Source organism: Gallinula chloropus, assembly GCF_964237585.1.
Source record: "Gallinula chloropus genome assembly, chromosome: 1".
NCBI lineage: Eukaryota > Metazoa > Chordata > Aves > Gruiformes > Rallidae > Gallinula > Gallinula chloropus.
The window spans coordinates 51,594,465-51,612,869 of NC_140085.1; the positions used below are offsets into that span (position 1 = coordinate 51,594,465).

General features: G+C 58.4%; 7 protein-coding genes across 7 annotated transcripts; 3 read left to right on the forward strand and 4 right to left on the reverse strand.

Moving 5' to 3' along the window:
* The first annotated feature begins 317 nt into the window (after positions 1 to 317).
* On the forward strand, positions 318 to 683 carry LOC311200182 (histone H4). Its single transcript, XM_084274368.1, has one exon. It carries the CDS (start codon positions 332 to 334, stop codon positions 641 to 643), a length of 312 nt encoding a protein of 103 aa, XP_084130494.1. The 5' UTR covers positions 318 to 331; the 3' UTR covers positions 644 to 683.
* Positions 684 to 2,121: 1,438 nt separating this feature from the next.
* On the reverse strand, positions 2,122 to 2,532 carry LOC311201507 (histone H3.2; the record flags this gene model as incomplete). The annotated part of the gene is made up of 1 exon (XM_084275898.1): positions 2,122 to 2,532. One exon carries the CDS (start codon positions 2,530 to 2,532, stop codon positions 2,122 to 2,124), a length of 411 nt encoding a protein of 136 aa, XP_084132024.1.
* A 924-nt stretch (positions 2,533 to 3,456) lies between these two features.
* On the forward strand, positions 3,457 to 3,867 carry LOC311189050 (histone H3.2; the record flags this gene model as incomplete). Its single annotated transcript, XM_084260633.1, has 1 exon — positions 3,457 to 3,867. One exon carries the CDS (start codon positions 3,457 to 3,459, stop codon positions 3,865 to 3,867), a length of 411 nt encoding a protein of 136 aa, XP_084116759.1.
* Positions 3,868 to 5,226: 1,359 nt separating this feature from the next.
* On the reverse strand, positions 5,227 to 5,662 carry LOC311197606 (histone H4). Its single transcript, XM_084271385.1, has one exon. The coding sequence runs from the start codon at positions 5,646 to 5,648 to the stop codon at positions 5,337 to 5,339; it is 312 nt and encodes a 103-aa protein (XP_084127511.1). The 5' UTR covers positions 5,649 to 5,662; the 3' UTR covers positions 5,227 to 5,336.
* Positions 5,663 to 11,100: 5,438 nt separating this feature from the next.
* On the forward strand, positions 11,101 to 11,951 carry LOC311203212 (histone H2B 1/2/3/4/6). The gene has a single exon (XM_084277863.1). The coding sequence runs from the start codon at positions 11,120 to 11,122 to the stop codon at positions 11,498 to 11,500; it is 381 nt and encodes a 126-aa protein (XP_084133989.1). The 5' UTR covers positions 11,101 to 11,119; the 3' UTR covers positions 11,501 to 11,951.
* A 1,000-nt stretch (positions 11,952 to 12,951) lies between these two features.
* Positions 12,952 to 13,694, reverse strand: LOC311192229 (histone H1-like). The gene has a single exon (XM_084264653.1). It carries the CDS (start codon positions 13,667 to 13,669, stop codon positions 13,010 to 13,012), a length of 660 nt encoding a protein of 219 aa, XP_084120779.1. The 5' UTR covers positions 13,670 to 13,694; the 3' UTR covers positions 12,952 to 13,009.
* A 1,933-nt stretch (positions 13,695 to 15,627) lies between these two features.
* LOC311197966 (histone H2A) lies at positions 15,628 to 16,199 on the reverse strand. Its single transcript, XM_084271820.1, has one exon. It carries the CDS (start codon positions 16,165 to 16,167, stop codon positions 15,778 to 15,780), a length of 390 nt encoding a protein of 129 aa, XP_084127946.1. The 5' UTR covers positions 16,168 to 16,199; the 3' UTR covers positions 15,628 to 15,777.
* Between the last annotated feature and the right edge of the window lie 2,206 nt (positions 16,200 to 18,405).

Here is an 18,405-nt window from a genome sequence, read left to right on the forward strand (position 1 = left end):
CGCGGGACCCGCCCGCCCCACCGGCGCCGAGCGGCGGGAAGGAGCGCGGATCCCTCTCCGGGCAGCCGACACCGCGCCGCCCAGCCCAGGCCGAGCCGGCGGCCGGGCCCGCTGACTCCCGCGGCCCCTCACACGCCACTCGGGACCCGGCAGAGGCGGCGCCGCCGCCGCGAGCGGCCCCGCCCGGGCGGCGCAGAGGACAAAGCGCGGGAGAAGAGCCCGCCCCCGGCCCGCGCCGCCGCAGTCCTCAAACAGGTCGGACCGCCCGCAATATAGAGCGCGGGCGGCTGCGGACGGCGGCACACAGCGCTGGGTGCGGAGAGAGGCGATCATGTCTGGCAGAGGCAAGGGCGGGAAGGGGCTCGGCAAGGGCGGCGCCAAGCGCCACCGTAAGGTGCTGCGCGACAACATCCAGGGCATCACCAAGCCGGCCATCCGCCGCCTGGCTCGGCGCGGCGGCGTGAAGCGCATCTCGGGGCTCATCTACGAGGAGACTCGCGGCGTGCTGAAGGTCTTCCTGGAGAACGTGATCCGCGACGCCGTCACCTACACCGAGCACGCCAAGAGGAAGACGGTCACGGCCATGGACGTGGTCTACGCCCTCAAGCGCCAGGGACGCACCCTCTACGGCTTCGGCGGCTGAGCTCGCTCCCCGATACATAGACCAAGCAACGCTTTCAGAACAACACAAAGGCTCTTTTAAGAGCCACCCACGTTGTCAAAGAAAAGAGCTTGAGTCGCTTCTGCCGACTTCCTGCTGAATTACTATCCTTAGTGCTAGATGTGGGGGCGGGGGGAGTAGGGAGATGTGGGCGGGGGGGGGTGGGGTGGTGTTGCGCTTTACCTGCCCATGGTCCCCGGCCCTTCCCCGAGCCTCCCTCTCTGGGATCAGCGAGGCGGGAAGTTGGGGCAGCCAAGCAGCCCCCGGGCCGTGAAACACCGCCAGGAATACGGGATTCGAGGGGAGCGCTTGGCTCGCGGGGCTTATGGCGCTGACCAACGGCCCCTTGGAGCATCCGTCTTCCCAACTCAGCTCACCCCCCACCGCGCCGCGCCCCGCTCCCTCTCCCGCCGTCACTCGCTTCTCAACGGGAGCGAGCAGCAGGCGGCAGAGCAGCGGGGCTGCCGCGGAACAAGCGCTGGAGAGAGCAGAGCGGCTCCCCCGCCACCGGCCCGGTCTGGATAGAGACTAAGGAACGCTTTTAGAACAACACAAAGGCTCTTTTAGCGCCGCTCACGCTGTCACAGAACGGAACTTCAGACGCTGCTGCCGGCGTCTCGCCGAATTATTGTCCCCACTAGACAGTGGGGTGAGGGGGACGGTGTTCAGCGCTTTCCTTGCCGCCGCCCGTAGTCCCCGGCACGGATCCCGTTCCTCCCGCCAGTCTCCTGGCCCTTCCACCGGCCCCGAGCAGCGGAGCGGCAAGTTTGGGGCAAGACGAGGAGGGGGCGATTCCCCCGTTAAATCCCGGCGGGAATCACCGAGGGGAGCGCGCGGCTCGCGGGGCTCATCGGGCTGACGGAAGCGCCTTGGTGCGCCCGGCTTCCGCCACCCCCCCAGCCCACGATCCCTCTCCCGCCGCCGCCGCTCTTGCTCCTCTCGGCGCTTCCCAACGGGAGCGAGCGGCGGGCGGCACCGCAGCAGCGGCCGGGGAACGAGCGGGCGCTGCGGGGAGCGGAGCGGCTCCCCCACCGCCGGCCCGGCCAGCGCGTCACACGGCGGCGCTCCCCTCCGCGCCGCGCGGGAGGGCGGCAGGGCGCGGGAAGCCGTATGGGGGAGGGGCGGCGGCAGAGCCTGCAGCGGCCGCAGCGCCCCGCGGGGGAAAAGGGGGGGGTGGGGACGGGTTAGTGACCCTGCGCCCGCCCTCGCCACACCTCTTCTTCTCCGGGCGCCGCTTTCGGCGGGAACGGCCCAACCGCCCGCGCAGCTTTTCGCGGGAACGGAGGCGGAAGACGACAGAGCTCCCCGATCACCCGTGGCACCTTTCCCCACCGCCCCGCCCTCACCCACACCCCAACCCACCCCCCACTATTGCAGCAGCAGCGATCCAGCTCTCCCGGTGGCCACGTGGTGGCTCTTAAAAGAGCCTTTGGGTCGGGCAGGGGGGCGGCACGGCGGCCTCAGGCGCGCTCGCCGCGGATGCGGCGGGCCAGCTGGATGTCCTTGGGCATGATGGTGACGCGCTTGGCGTGGATGGCGCACAGGTTCGTGTCCTCGAACAGCCCCACCAGGTAGGCCTCGCTCGCCTCCTGCAGCGCCATCACGGCCGAGCTCTGGAAGCGCAGGTCCGTCTTGAAGTCCTGCGCGATCTCCCGCACCAGCCGCTGGAAGGGCAGCTTGCGGATCAGCAGCTCCGTCGACTTCTGGTAGCGCCGGATCTCGCGCAGCGCCACCGTGCCGGGCCGGTACCGGTGCGGCTTCTTCACGCCGCCCGTGGCCGGCGCGCTCTTGCGGGCCGCCTTGGTGGCCAGCTGCTTGCGGGGCGCCTTCCCACCCGTCGACTTACGCGCCGTCTGCTTCGTACGCGCCATACCGACTACACTACACAGAAGTGTATCGGGATCACAGAAAAGACTGTCAGCAGCCGCCCGCTCAGACTCAATTTTATATCCACGCTCTGCGTGTTGATTGGCCGGTGGGAAGGGACGCTGTCATTGGGCCGATTCAAAAACCCCGCGTTAACCCCTCAGTGCTGAGCTGTGCCCCCCGCGCCTGTCACCGCGGGGTTGACCTTTGCGCCTTCTGTTTGCGAGGAAACCGCTTTTTGTTCTCTACAACGACCCTGCGCTATTAACCGCGCCCTTCATCCAGTTAATTCCTCTCGTGCAACCCGCGAAAGCAGCCTGCTCACGAAGGCGGGTTACAAAGCCCGTCCTGTGCGTTGAACGGATGCATTTTTTCCCTGCTTGTTTAATAAAACCCAAACGTGTAGAAATCGGGCAACTTATATTTTTTTCTCCTTATACATTGCTTGGGAGGTGTATCTGGAGGGGCCGAGCCGTTTATTTTCAATGTAAAGCCAATGCTGGCAGCGGAGCGTGCTTTAATTAGCGGCGGGTCCTACACGTCACCGAACCGCGCGCACAGGAGGCGCGATTCGGTGTCTCAGGCAACTCAGGAAAAGAAGACAAGGGGAGAGGTCAGTGTTTGAGAAATAGACCGTTAAGAGTCCCAATAAATACTTGAGAGACGGAACGTTAGAAGCCCCCCGGGATTCCCAGCCAGCACCACCACCACCCAGGATAAAGAAGGAAAGCGGGGCGGGCTGCAGCCCGCGGCGGGGTGAGCTCGGGGCACCTCCGGCTGCCGCCGTGCTCGCGCGGATCGTCCTTCACCCAATGAAATGCTCAGATTTTTCCACCAATCAGCGGCGCGGGGTGGGGCCTCGCTCGCTATAAGTACGATTCGCAGGCGCTGTCCGCCGCTTGCCTGAATACAGGGGGTAGGTAGTCGGTATGGCGCGTACGAAGCAGACGGCGCGTAAGTCGACGGGCGGGAAGGCGCCCCGCAAGCAGCTGGCCACCAAGGCGGCCCGCAAGAGCGCGCCGGCCACGGGCGGCGTGAAGAAGCCGCACCGGTACCGGCCCGGCACGGTGGCGCTGCGCGAGATCCGGCGCTACCAGAAGTCGACGGAGCTGCTGATCCGCAAGCTGCCCTTCCAGCGGCTGGTGCGGGAGATCGCGCAGGACTTCAAGACGGACCTGCGCTTCCAGAGCTCGGCCGTGATGGCGCTGCAGGAGGCGAGCGAGGCCTACCTGGTGGGGCTGTTCGAGGACACGAACCTGTGCGCCATCCACGCCAAGCGCGTCACCATCATGCCCAAGGACATCCAGCTGGCCCGCCGCATCCGCGGCGAGCGCGCCTGAGGCCGCCGTGCCGCCCCCCTGCCCGACCCAAAGGCTCTTTTAAGAGCCACCACGTGGCCACCGGGAGAGCTGGATCGCTGCTGCTGCAATAGTGGGGGGTGGGTTGGGGTGTGGGTGAGGGCGGGGCGGTGGGGAAAGGTGCCACGGGTGATCGGGGAGCTCTGTCGTCTTCCGCCTCCGTTCCCGCGAAAAGCTGCGCGGGCGGTTGGGCCGTTCCCGCCGAAAGCGGCGCCCGGAGAAGAAGAGGTGTGGCGAGGGCGGGCGCAGGGTCACTAACCCGTCTCCCCCCTTTTCCCCCGCGGGGCGCTGCGGCCGCTGCAGGCTCTGCCGCCGCCCCTCCCCCATACGGCTTCCCGCGCGCTGCCGCCCTCCCGCGCGGCGCGGAGGGAAGCGCCGCCGTGTCAGGCGCCGGCCGGGCCGGCGGCGGGGGAGCCGCTCCGCTCCGCTCCCCGCAGCGCCCGCTCGTTCCCCGGCCGCTGCTGCGGTGCCGCCCGCCGCTCGCTCCCGTTGGGAAGCGCCGAGAGGAGCCGGAGCGGCGGCGGCGGGAGGGGGATCGTGGGCTGGGGGGGTGGCGGAAGCCGCACGTCCCAAGGCGCTTCCGTCAGCCCGATGAGCCGCGCGCTCCCCTCGGTGATTCCCGCCGGTGTTTATCGGGGGGCTCGCCCCCTCCTCGTCTTGCCCCAAACTGGCCGCTCCTCTGCTCGGGGCCGGTGGAAGGGCCAGGAGACCGGCGGGAGGACGGGGGACCGTGCCGGGGACTACGGGCGGCGGCAAGGAAAGCGCTTAACACCGTCCCCCTCACCCCACTGTCTAGTGGGGACAATAATTCGGCGAGACGCCGGCAGCAGCGTCTGAAGTTCCATTCTGTGACAGCGTGAGCGGCGCTAAAAGAGCCTTTGTGTTGTTCTGAAAGCGTTCCTTAGTCTCTGTCGAGACCGGGCCGGTGGCGGGGGAGCCGCTCCCCGCTGTCCCCAGCGCTTGTTCCGCGGCAGACCCGCTACTCTGCCGCCTGCTGCTCGCTCCCGTTGACAAGCGAGTGGCGGCAGGAGAGGGAGCGGGGCGCGGCTCGGTGGCGGGGTGAGCCGGGCTCGGGAGACGGACGCTCCAAGGGGCCGTTGGTCAGCGCCATGAGCCCCGCGAGCCAAGCGCTCCCCTCGAATCCCGTATTCCTGGCGGTGTTTTAACGCCCCGGGGGCTGCTTGGCTGCCCAAAACTTCCCGCCCCACTGCTCGAGACAGGGAGGCTCAGAGAAGGACCGGCGACCGTGGGCAGGTGAAGCGCAATACGACCCCCCCGCCCACATCTTCCCCCATCCCCCTATGCCCCCACCTCTAGCAGCGATAATAATAATTTAGCAGGAAGTCGGCAGAAGCGACTCAAGCTCTTTTCTTTGACAACGTGGGTGGCTCTGAAAAGAGCCTTTGTGTTGTTCTGAAAGCGTTGCTTGGTCTATAGATCGGGGAGCGAACTCAGCCGCCGAAGCCGTAGAGGGTGCGTCCCTGGCGCTTGAGGGCGTAGACCACGTCCATGGCCGTGACCGTCTTCCTCTTGGCGTGCTCGGTGTAGGTGACGGCGTCGCGGATCACGTTCTCCAGGAAGACCTTCAGCACGCCGCGAGTCTCCTCGTAGATGAGCCCCGAGATGCGCTTCACGCCGCCGCGCCGAGCCAGGCGGCGGATGGCCGGCTTGGTGATGCCCTGGATGTTGTCGCGCAGCACCTTACGGTGGCGCTTGGCGCCGCCCTTGCCGAGCCCCTTCCCGCCCTTGCCTCTGCCAGACATGATCGCCTCTCTCCGCACCCAGCGCTGTGTGCCGCCGCCTGCCGCCGCCCGCGCTCTATATTGCGGGCGGTCCGACCTGTTTGAGGACTGCGGCGGCGGCGCGGGCCGGGGGCGGGCTCTTCTCCCGCGCTTTGTCCTCTCCGCCGCCCGGGCGGAGCCGCTCGCGGCGGCGCCGCCTCTGCCGGGTCCCGCGTGGCGTGTGAGGGGCCGCGGGAGTCAGCGGGCCCGGCCGCCGGCTCGGCCTGGCCTGGCCTGGCCTGGCCTGGCCTGGGCGGCGCGGTGTCGGCTGCCCGGAGAGGGATCCGCGCTCCTTCCCGCCGCTCGGCGCCGGTGGGGCGGGCGGGTCCCGCGGGGCTGCAGCCAAAGGCTCCTGCGGGGCGGGGGGGGGGACCCGGGGGTGCCGCTTCCCGCCCGCGCGGTGCTGCCGCCATTTTGCATCTGCCCAGCAAAGGGCCGAGATGGGGAGAATCCGGGGACGGGGGGTGTGTTTATTTTGCCCCCATCCCCCGTAGTTTTACATTTTGAACAGAAAATACAGCGGGTTTACGCGCTGCAGCCTGTGTCTGCCCTCAGGGAGGTGTCGCAGCTTTGCCTGGCTGGTTTCTGGTGGAGACGTGGGGGCTTCAGGGCCAATTTCTGCAAGAAGCAGCCAGAAGCTCTCTGCAGGCCCCAGAGAGGGGCCCCACCAGCCAGCTCAAGGCTGAGCCCATCATCAGAGTCACAGTGACTCTGGGAATCACATTTTGGAGAAAAGACCCCTGTCAAGCAGCTGCATTTTGCCATTAGAGAAGGGAGTGAGAAGATGTAAGGAACTGAGGCGACACCAAGTCCAGGGAAGAAGGGGGTGGGGGGGTCCCCTTTCAATCACCTTTAGAAATCTCAGATTTCCAAAGGTCATTCATTTCAGAAAATGCAGGGCAACTTCCTCCTCCCCCCTTTATCGCTTCCTTTAGTCTCCTGTCTTTTTCAGTGCAGCTGTCTTTGCTTTAAAAAAGCTGGCCCATCTGTGCGGTTGCAGGTCTTCAGAAGACAGCAACGCACTGCCGTTTGCAAAGGGAGAAGAGCTGCAGCCGTCGATGACACAGCACGCAGCATGTCACACAACTGTGGTTGACGTTTCAGTCTCAGTGGCTGAGGCCCGCAGCAGACACCCATTCAGGGAAACATGAAAGTCTCAATTCCTTTTCCACACACCCTGACGGTCAAAACGGTGCAATAAGCTCCCCTTTTCTGACACCATTGGAAAGGTTTTCACAATTGGTTCTTTTCAGAGCCTTAAGTTCCCTTCCTGACCACCTCCTAACCCTGTCCCTACTCCTCTCTCTAGTTACTTTGCCTTCAGCACTCTGTGAAGGGGCAGCAGGAACAACCACTGTAAGCCTGGGCTGGCCACTCTTCAGTTACTGCTTGGCTGCTGATTTTTCTTTTTGTTTGTTTGTTTGTTTGTTGGTTTCATGTCTGTGTTGGGTTTTGGTTTTCTTGTTAACAGATTTATCAGCTGTAAGGCTAAAATCGAGCAGTACCAGTTTAGTTCACAACAGTCACCTTTCTGCAGTGGAGGCTTCAACCTGAATGTCTTTCTACTACTAGTGCTGAGAACTGAACCCGAGACCTGGATCAACTATGGCTGTTGAAATGTAATCAATAGACTTTAAAGTGATGCCTTGAATTGAGGCTGACAGATTCCACTCAGCCCTTGGTGATGGAAGGCCTGTTGCTCTTGCACTGGCTTTGCCCTTGCTGTGGGACTGTGAAACTTTGGGTTTTAGGAATAGATGGGAGGCCCAAGAGACCTTGAGCTATTGTGTAATGGAGCAGTGTATGGCTACCAAGAACAGGAGGAGGATCATCAGGCCAGGGAGGAGAAATGCAAAGGCCTCAGATAAGAATCCATTCAAGGAGATTACGCACCCTGGAGGAATGCAGACAGACCAAGGGGAGGCTGGTCCAAGCCAAGATAAGGAACTTATCTTCTGCAAGCAAAGTGATGAACTACTGAAAGACCAAGTAAGGAAGAAAAGACCCAGAGTTCATGGTAAGAACATGGTCAAAAAGCCACTAGGGACTACCAAAGGACCACCGAAGACCTTCAGGTAAGACCTGCAGACACATACAGCCTGTGTGTAATGAAGATGCAAACATTATAATTAGTTCTAGGGAATATGTATGACATATATGTATGGCCATTTCCAGAAATCTGATGCATCTGTAAATGACTGAATGAATACACAAACCATGACATGTATAAAGATACCTGCCCTTCTACCAACTGGTATGTGTTTGGCTGGAGCTCTCTCCTGCGCATCCAGCGCTGCAATGAAGGATGCCTGCTTCCTAAAACCCCAAAGTTGAGTCTTAGTCGGTCTCTGAACCAACTCCTCCAGCAAGGAAAGGCTTATCACAGCAGGGGGAGTGGGGAGAGTGGGGTGGGGAGGTTGCAGAATTATCTCTGGGGTTTTTTTTTTGTTTGTTTTGGTTATATTGTCTTTGCTTTCTGGATCTACAGACATCCCATTGCTGAGGTTGCCCTACAGTTCCTCTCTGGGAGCGAAAAGAGGGCTGAATCTAATGGGGACTTACTCTCTGGAGTTCTGTGGGTGTTGACAACATATGATGCAGCAGTGAAGCTAATGGAGACTTACTGTCCAGGCTTTTGGAGATACCAGTAACGTGCTTTGCAGCAAGGGTATGGTGGAACACATGTACCAGCAAGTTGTAATCTCTCCAGCCGGACTGTCTCCTGGAACAAGAAAACTCAAGGCTGCAAGGGGGCCCAAACCAGTCCTGCAGCTCTGGTAAACAAGAGAAGGAAGATAAAGGCTATAGTTCACAGCAGAAACACAGTGATAAAGATGAGTGGATGAAGTAAATGACCACCAGGCTCCTTGAAGACCACCTAAGGACTGTAGCATGCATGCCCAGGGAAAGGGTGGAAACCTGTGATGATGAATTCTCTGAAAAGTAAAGTGTCTTAACCATTTCTCCTCAGAAAAGGTCATGAATAATCTGTGTGTATAACCTGCAAATACGCTGTGCAACTAACTCCTTCAGGGCGCACATTTGGAGGAGAGATCCCCCTGTGCTGCCCAGCGCTGCAATAAAGAATACCTGACGATAGTCACCAAGGCCAATGAGTTTGGATTTTAGCTTTTCACAGCCTCAGGAGCAGTGTTTTGGAGTTTGGTTTTTTTTAAGAGAAAAAACAGCCCTTGTCTGTTATTGTGTAGACAAAGCTGCAGATCCTACACCACATTGATTATCCCAGGGCAGCATGTCGAGTTGTGGACTGTTAGGGATGGTCCTGAGAGAACTCCCATTACTAGGCAGAGGTGGTGCCTCAACTGCTTCTCCAGGCAAAATCTGTGCCAGGAGGAAGCCATTGGATTTGCAGTGTATGTGGGGAGGTAAATGTTTAGAGATGATGCCACTCTGGCTTCTCTTCTTGCTCAGCTGAAAAAGAGACAAACTGCTTTTCTGCTCTTGAAAAGGCAAGTGTAGCTCCCTCCCACCTTACTAGGTTCTCTCTCCAAGCTGGTTTGAGCTGTTAAAGGCAGCTTTAGGGGAGACAGAGCAAATGGAGGTGGATGAGCACACACTTCACCCCTGTTCTTGATGGGAAAGAGCAGGGCTCGGGTAGGTGTGCATCAAACCAGAGCTGTGGCACTGTTGAGGTGAGGTGAAGCTGCTGTGGCTGTTTCTGTCTCCCCAGTTTAAGGTACTGGGCACAGCAGAAGCACTTGCAAGCAAGCCTTGCTTACCAGGAAGGAGAAAGGTCCCACACTTGGCTCATCTGATTCCCCCTCTCCAGGCAGGATTCTGGCTGTCAGATGGAATCTCTGTGCATTCAGAATTCTGCCCTGCAGGGTGAAAAGATTAAAAACCACCCCAAAACAAAACAAACAACCAAAAAAACAACCAACCCCCCCCCAAAAAAACTATAACCAGAGGCAAACCCAGCCTGGTAATGTGACAGATCTTTCCACCAGAATCTCTCCAACTATCTTAGAAATCTCCTTGAGCACTTTGTTTTGTTCTGATTTTAGCAGCCTCGCCCACTTTAATCTACATTTACATATGCCAGATAGGTTTCTTCTCTAGAAGAAATCCAGCTCCTCTGATACCAAGAAGTTCCTGACCTTGACTGGCCCTAAAGGCTTCCAAAAGGAAGTAGCATCATTAAAGCACTGGATGACGATGGTGCTACCAAGTTATGCCATCCAAACCTCATTCAGCCACAAATGTGATCCCTCTAAAAGTGGATCACAGTGCTCTCATTTAACCATTAATGAATATGTGCTTGTCATTTATAACGGGGCCACAGAGCACTTTAGTAAAAAGGAAAAAAGAGATTTACCCTTCTCTAAACGATATTATTATTCATTATTAATAATTTTATTAGCAATATAGTTGCTACTTATTATTAACTATATTATGTATTAGCTATATTATTACTAATACTGTATTAACACACACTATTCCTCTATCAGATTGTTTAAAAACAAAACCAAACCCAAACAAAAGCACATCAGAACCCTTAGCCCCATGAATTTACATTAGGCCATTAAAAAATTGTTATTTTCACAACAGGAGAGCTGGAATTTCTGTTTCATGGTAATTTCAAAATTCAGCTTCACACCCACAACTAACATTTATTTGCTGGCAGTACCTTGCTTTCGACTTGAGCACATTCACCTGATACCTATTACATCCCCAAAGCAGTCCACTTTCTCTCCGAGGACAAGCTGAATCAGAGCCCCCCCCTCCTTGCCTCCCACCTCACCTCTCCTCCCAGCCCTGACAAAGGCGCCCTGACAAAAGCCCTTGGGCCAGATTAATCAATTTCAAACAATTGCGAGCTTAAGCATCCCAAGCTTGGTGTCCCAGAGCCGCTGGATCTTTCCTGATTGCATTATTTTTCTCCCCCCCACCCCCCTTTTACGTGGCACCCGTGGCTGTTACACGCACAGCCCATTACATGCAGCCTGCAGGCAGGGTGCTGCTGGAAGGGGGATAAACAATTAAAATAGCAAAAACCTCGCTATTGTCTCTATTTTTAGCTTTCTGGTTTGGATTGGTTTGGGGTTGGTGGTGTTTATTTCCCTTCCTTCCCCTGGAGAACCTGCCGGGGGCTTCGCTGTGCAGGGAGAGACCCGCCCGAGCGAGCGGGCGGGCGGGCAGCTGCCCAGCGGTGCGCCCCGGGGCGAGGGCCGAGCTTCGCTCCCGGCCTCCGGGATTGAAAGCGCTCCTCGCGATTGGTTGGCAGGATTCGGGCTTTTAGCCAATAGCAGCGCGAGGTTTTTAAAACAGGCCAACCACCAAGGCGCCCGGGCGGGAGGAGACGTCACGGGGCCCGTTATCCAATCGAAGCGCTGATCGCTGAGCCCCGAGATTTGCATAAGGCCCCTATAAATAGGGGAGCGATCGCACTGCCGGGCACTCTGGTGCTGCAGCGTGACCAGGGACTCTTCGCCATGCCTGAGCCGGCCAAATCTGCCCCCGCGCCCAAGAAGGGCTCCAAGAAGGCGGTGACCAAGACCCAGAAGAAGGGTGACAAGAAGCGCAAGAAGAGCCGCAAGGAGAGCTACTCCATCTACGTCTACAAAGTGCTGAAGCAGGTCCACCCCGACACCGGCATCTCCTCCAAGGCCATGGGCATCATGAACTCCTTTGTCAACGACATCTTCGAGCGCATCGCCGGAGAAGCCTCCCGCCTGGCCCATTACAACAAGCGCTCCACCATCACCTCCCGGGAGATCCAGACGGCCGTGCGGCTCCTGCTGCCCGGCGAACTGGCCAAGCACGCCGTCTCGGAGGGCACCAAGGCTGTCACCAAGTACACCAGCTCCAAGTAAAACCTCCCGGATCCTTCGTTTTAACCCAAAGGCTCTTTTAAGAGCCACCAATTTCTTCTAGTATAAGGGCTGGATTACTGAGTTTTGCGGGGTTTTTTCCCTCGTTAGGTACGTAAATAGCCCGTTTGTTTGCATGTCACTGGAAAAAGAGGTGTCCGCCTCTTCCAGGATAACTGAAACTGCTTGATTTTGTAACTGTAAAAGCCCTCCGGCAGACTGTACTCGGGCACAGAGAGTTACGCGTGGTCGTTAAAAAACTTCCAACTGAGTGCAGGTTGCCGCTTCGGGAGCGGCGGCTCTTAACCGGCTGCTTTGAGGACGGGGAAGCGCGGCCGGTGTTGGGGGGGTAGGAAGGGGGGGTAGTGGTTCACCTCTTAGTGTGAGCCTTTTTAGGGCCGGCAGAAACTCCTGTTAGAAACCCGCTTCGTGTGCAATACTTTTCAAGTAAAACTTTAAAAAAAAAAAATTGCCTCTTTCAGTGAGTTAACTCCATCAAATCAGTTTTCGAAGCAAGCCTCCCAGGCGCGTTTGTTTTAAAATCACAGATTTATTAGTTGGTTTCTTTTTAAAATGTATATTAACGCATGTTCCAGCCCGCTTCCAGCCCGCTCCCACCCCACTCCCCCCGGCCTTCCCTCTGGTGAAGTAGCAGGTCCCTACGTGAGCGGTAAGGGAAAGCTTAGGCTTATATTATATTTTCGTTTCCCATTACGAAGGGATTTGCAAGATTAAAACGCCAATGCCCGGATTTGCGGAGGAGTTGGTTTGAGGGGGACCGGGGCGACCCCCGGGAGCGATGCGCAAGCTACCCGGCAGCTTGTGCCCCGCGCCCGTGTGGAAGGGAAGCTGCGGCCGCCGGGGAGCCTTTTCCCTGCGGGGCTGGAGCGGAGCCGGAGCTTCCCCGCCCGTGATGCCTCTTTTCCCCCCGGCCCGTGAGGAGGGGGTGCGGGGGGACGGAGTGGAGGGGGGGGGGGGATGTCGCGCCCATGCGGTGCCGTACGGAACGGAGCGAGAGCCGGTGGGACGGCACCGGGAACAGGCGCGGGGAGGAGGGGGGAGAGGTCACCGCCCCACGGGGCGGGGCCGGCGGGGCGGAAAGGGCCAATCCCGGCCCAGCGCGGGACTTTTAAACTCCCTCGGGCACCGCAGCGAAGGGGGGATCGCGGGGACGGGGCCTCCCGCCGCTGCACCGCGCAGTTCGGGGCGGGAGGCACGGAGGCGGGGCAAGCGCCGCGGGTACCGCAGGGGTGCCCGAGGAAACCCCTTCTCTTTAAGGGAGCCCCGTCCCCTCACGCAGGCTGTGCCCGCTCTCGAAACCTGCGAGTTTATTTCAGTACAAAACCCCTACTACCCCCGGCTCCTTGTCTCCCCCCACACACACCCTTTTACTTTGTGTTGTGCTGCTGCCATCAGCGCGGTGTTTCAGCTCTTTTTGAGATCGAGTGGGTGGCTCTTAAAAGAGCCTTTGGGTTTATTTAAATGGGCAGGCCAATTGACTCTCAGCCGCTTTTACTTCTTTTTTGGCGCCGCCTTCTTCGCCTTGGCTGCCTTGGGTTTAGCCGCCTTGGGCTTGGCCGCTTTGGGCTTCACCGCCTTTGCCTTGGCCGGGCTCTTGGCTGCTTTTTTGGGGCGGCCCGCCTTGGCGGCCTTCTTGGGGCTCTTGGCCGCCTTTTTGGCTGCCGCGGCCGCCGGCTTCTTCGCTTTCTTGGGGCTCTTCTTCACCGCCGCTGCCTTCTTGGGCTTCTTGGCGGCGCTGGCGGGCTTCTTGGCCGCCGGCTTTTTGGGCTTGGCCGCAGGCTTTTTCTTGGTTGCCTTCTCCTTTGTCTCACCGGGCTTCTTGTTCAGCTTGAACGACCCGGAGGCGCCGGTGCCCTTGGTCTGCACCAGGGTGCCTTTGCTGACGAGGCTCTTGAGCCCCAGCTTGATGCGGCTGTTGTTCTTCTCCACATCGTAGCCGCCGGCGGCCAGCGCCTTCTTGAGCGCGGCGAGGGAAAGCCCCTTGCGCTCCTTGGAGGCGGACACGGCCTTGGTGATCAGCTCGGTGACGCTGGGACCCGCCGGCTTACGGGCTTTAGACCCTCCCCCCGCCGCTTTCTTCGGCTTTTTCGCGGCGGCTTTCGCCCCGGGAGCAGAGACGGCGGGAGCGGCAACAGGCGCGGTCTCCGACATCGCGGCAGCCGTCGTCGTCCACGGATCCGGGGGAACCACTGGGCCCGGAGCATCCCGGCGGCCGCGTATTTATAGCGCGGAGCCGCGCGGTGATTGGTGCGCTGCAGCGCCCGCCCCGCCGCCCGCCAGCCGGGGCTCTTCTCTTCCCCGCTCCGGTTGTGTTTCTTACGGGGAGAAAAAGCCCGTTTTTAACAGGATTCCCGCCCCCGAACCCCCCCGGGTTGGCGGCGGCGGGGCAAAGGAAGGCTGCCGTTGCCCCCGGTGAAGCCTCCCTTCCGAGAGGCAGAGGGGGAGTTAAAAAAGAGGCGATAAACACCGGGTCCTGGGCCCGGGCAGAGCTCGGGAGGCAGAAACTTTTGTTTTTCCTGCTAAATAAAACCCGCGGCGTGGGCAGCCGGCCCTCCACGGCGACTGAGTGGTGATCTTTAAAGGGTCTTCTCTTAACCTGAACCGAAAACCCGCGGTTTGAGGCGGTATTTTACCCGCAAACCGAGTTCCAAGAGGAGGAAGTAACACAGGCTCATCTTCGGCACTGAATATGGATTAGAAATTAGCTGCTTTGTCCGGAATCCTTTCCCCCTTGGAAAAATAGTTAAAAAGAAATTTAACCAGTGCGTTGTGCAGCGAGGTGAGTAGTGGACTGAGGTCCTGTGAAGGGCAGTTTGTGCCCCAGGAGGGGGTGACTTTTTAACAGCGGAGCAGCTTGTGCTGCACAGCCCTGGGGTGCATGGTCTGGGCACGGTTCCCTGGTGCTCTGCTACAGAAACGCTTCTTTCCTTCATAAAATAGGTAGCGTACAAATTTAACACGGCCAGGCATGGGTGGGTTTGGGGGGGGGGGGGGTGGTGGTAATAAATATAATCAGTGGCCTATCACTTTTTATAGTTCAGTGGTGGTTTTATTCTGATCCAGTTTGATTGGTGAAAATCTGAGTCATCCTCACGCAGGGAGCTGCTGCTGCAGCTGATACCCTGTCCCTCTACACAGTAACACTTGCTCGGGTTACTGGTCAGGGCACCCCTTTCCACAGCAGCTCGTGAAAATATTACACTCTGCCGCTGTCTGGCAACTGATTCCTGCCTTGGGGGGCATATTAGATGACACCAGAGCCAGCTGAGGTACCTGTGACTCTACAGCGACTGGCTGCTAGCAAGATGGGGGGGGGGGGGGGGGGAGTTGGACCACATTGTCTTCATCTGCACTTCACTTCAGACCACACTTCAGCAGAGTAAAACTGTCTGTGTCAGAGTGCAGATAACCAAGGTGAGCATTCCTGGGTATTTTCATGGCTGCCTACAAACCCTTGTGGAGCTGAAGGCCTGGAAGCTGCCTCTCACACCTCTCGCTGCCAGGGGCACCACACAACGCTGGGGTTGAAGGAGAGGTGCTTCTCAAAGGGGTGACTACTGAAGGGGGATTCCTGACCCACAAACACTGACTTTTCTGTACCAGTTTCAACATCTTTACTGTCACGTTCAGCACTATACAGGGTAAAATTGACACTGGCATCAGCCCCCTTTTAACTGCCAATCCTCCGGCACGCCATTACCAATCACCCACAAACCTGCTCAGCTTCCAGGCAGAAAACTGCCACGGCTGCTCGGCCAGAGCCCTGAGAAAGCTCTTTTAATAAAATTGATGTGCCTGAATGCCTATTGCTATGAGGTAGGGGGGGAAAGTCTGTCAGCCAAAAGGTTGTCTAGAGGGGACCAAGGTCATTTGGGGTTTAAGATGTCACTGAGTTACCCCAGCTTCACCTAAGGTGACACAGGAGAAGCCACTAGGGCTTTCTTTAGCAGTTGCCTTCATGGCATTCTCACCCCTACCAAAACACAGCGATTCCTTTCACACAGAGGAAGCCTGGTCATTTTTAACATGCGTTTTGCCAGCAAATATATTATGGTATTACCTCCAGGTTCATACTGAACACGTACACATCTCATTTTCTGAACAGCAGAGACAACAGTGGTTGCTCAGGGTTTGGGGTTTTTCTTTTGCTTTTAATCGAGATCTACAGCTCCTTTTATGAGGGAGTGGGTGGCTCTAAAAAGAGCCTTTGGGTCGCTTTTGAAGTGGGAACGCTCAGGCTCCCCCCTCGGGTTGCCTTTTTACTTGCTCTTGGCTTTGTGGCTGTCGGTCTTCTTGGGCAGCAGCACGGCCTGGATGTTGGGCAGCACCCCGCCCTGCGCGATCGTCACCTTGCCCAGCAGCTTGTTCAGCTCCTCGTCGTTGCGGATGGCCAGCTGCAGGTGGCGGGGGATGATGCGCGTCTTCTTGTTGTCGCGGGCGGCGTTGCCCGCCAGCTCCAGGATCTCGGCCGTCAGGTACTCCAGCACGGCCGCCAGGTACACCGGGGCGCCGGCGCCCACCCGCTCCGCGTAGTTGCCCTTGCGCAGCAGGCGGTGAACGCGGCCCACGGGGAACTGCAGCCCGGCCCGCGACGAGCGGGACTTGGCCTTAGCCCGCGCCTTCCCTCCCTGCTTCCCGCGGCCCGACATCGCTCCCGACGCTTCCTCGGCAGGCAGCAGCCCCGGCGGACGCCAAGCGGTGTCGCTACGTCCTTCTCCCCCCCGCCCGGCCTCTTTTATAGCTTCCCCGTGCTCCCCGACCTGCTTCCTGATTGGCTGCAGCGCGCCCTCGCTCGCTCCCACCAATGGCGCTGCGGATCCAAATTCACCCAATGGGGGAAGCAGGCGCCTGTCCCGCCCCCGCCCGCCGGCAGCGCGTCCCCGCGGCGGGGCGGTCCGGTCCGAGCGGCGGCGGTGCCCAATCCGGGCGGGGGGCCAGACCCCCTCCGCGGCCCCGCTCCGGGCTGCGGCCGAGGGAAGCAGCCCGCCGCTGCACCCCGGGAAGCCACCGTACAGGGAAGCGGGTCCCCGGCTGGGGGAGGCGAGGGAAGCGGAGGGGAGGGCAGGGAAGGGGAGGAGGACTCCGAGGACCGGGGGGAACCTCTGTTAACATCACCCCCATCATTTTAGAAAGCAGCCTGCGTGCAGAACCTGGGAGACGCTGCAGGATTACTTCACTATTACCCCTTTCAGGAGGAAGGTTTGTGATCCAGCATGGAATTTGCATGGAAACCAGGCAGGGAGACGTTAACGTGGGGGAACTTCTCCGCTCAGCCGTCACTGCACTCGGGCAAACACGGCGCTCCTGCCCGGGCTGCCCCCGCAGAGCAGCAGAAGGCAGCCCGGCACGCCTTGACTCGAGCTAGAGAACATCCCCCCGCACCGAAGTGACGTCATCGCGATTCTGGGTGTCTGGCCGGTGCCATCCGGCCCCATCTTACAGGCAAAGAGACTCCCCCCCCCCTTTTTATCCTCCTTCGCTCCTGTTGCTCATGGCGGCTCTTTGTTCCCTGACACGTTTTCCTCTTTCTTCCAGCAAAGGACAACACAGTCCCTGTCTGAAGCGAGGAAGGAGGCTGGACCCTGGGCCGAACCCCATCCTCCAGCACGGCAGGCTTTGCCTCTGCTTTCCCCAGATCCCAGGCTCCTGCTGTTGTGTTTGCATAAGGTCTGTGTACGGGAATGACACCTTCCTTGGCCCTCGATGCTTTTATGCTCTTGTCACATGGGGGTGTTTTTTCTTTAGAATGCATTCCAGCTCCTGTGGCACAGGCATCATAAAGCCACAGCGACTGGCGTTGGCTCAGGGCTGTCATAAACTTCTACAAAGAGGGGGTAGAGAGCCTCTCTACACCCCCAAAAGCCATCATTTTGTCCTGTGTACGTGCCCAGACACAAACACGGGCCTTGGCCCTGGTTCTCTCACCACCAGATTCACATACCTCAGGGTGCTTGCTGTCATTCCTCCTGGCATTTCCCAGTGTTTACCCTGGATGTGGTCATTGATGTATTTCAAGGAAAGACAAAGATGTGACTCCCACCAGGCCGTTTCTGATAGCCTACCAAAACACCCAGCCCCCAAACAAACCCCAAAAGATCACATTTTATCTACATTTTACAAGCTAGAGCAAGAGAGAGCCCCATCCTTCTCCCCAGCAGGGTACAACACCAGGGATTCTGATCTAAGCTGCCAGGCATACACAGTGATACAGTGGTGGCAGGGGATTTACAAGCCAAGGCAAAACAAAAATAACTTCATAGCACGTGCAAAGTAGGGTCACGACTTGTTCGTGCCTGGGCAACCAGGCTCGGTAACCTTTATAAAGCACCTTTCCTTGGCTGTGTCAATTCACACCTTACCTCATCTGAGGCCTCCTTCCAGCTTTATGCTGTCACTGATCATCACTGAACCCTGGGGTCCAGAGGAGTCCTATTCCTACTTCTCTGTGGCTCAGTCCCTTCCATGCCCCCATCCTCCTCACGATTGTTTCTTCTTCTGTGAACACACCTCAGAGCCACAGTTTACAATCACAACCACGAGATGGAGGTGGCACCACATAGAAGCAGCCCAAAGCTCTGCATGAGCACATGAAGATGAGAATAAATTGGCCTGGATTTACAGTACCAGTTGTTCAGAGCTGAGAACATCTGTTCTGGAGTATGGAAAAGGTGGCATTACAGAATTGTGGCCGTGATTAGTGACCTTATAAGGTTAATACATGAAAGTGTTTCCAGAGTCTGTGGTGAAGTGCAGACTGTTCTTAAAAATGCCAGAAGTTTGTGCCCTTTTGTCCCCTCTAACAAAACTATTTCTACTTGAACAATAATAAATAATCTCACTTAGAAAATAAGTTAACAGCATGATAATATATAAGCATGTATCTATTT

Excerpts from the sequence above, each read along its gene's own strand:
- LOC311200182 (XM_084274368.1), top strand. The coding sequence starts at position 332 with ATGTCTGGCAGAGGCAAGGGCGGGAAGGGGCTCGGCAAGGGCGGCGCC.
- LOC311192229 (XM_084264653.1), bottom strand. The coding sequence starts at position 13,669 with ATGTCGGAGACCGCGCCTGTTGCCGCTCCCGCCGTCTCTGCTCCCGGG.
- LOC311197606 (XM_084271385.1), bottom strand. The coding sequence starts at position 5,648 with ATGTCTGGCAGAGGCAAGGGCGGGAAGGGGCTCGGCAAGGGCGGCGCC.
- LOC311203212 (XM_084277863.1), top strand. The coding sequence starts at position 11,120 with ATGCCTGAGCCGGCCAAATCTGCCCCCGCGCCCAAGAAGGGCTCCAAG.
- LOC311197966 (XM_084271820.1), bottom strand. The coding sequence starts at position 16,167 with ATGTCGGGCCGCGGGAAGCAGGGAGGGAAGGCGCGGGCTAAGGCCAAG.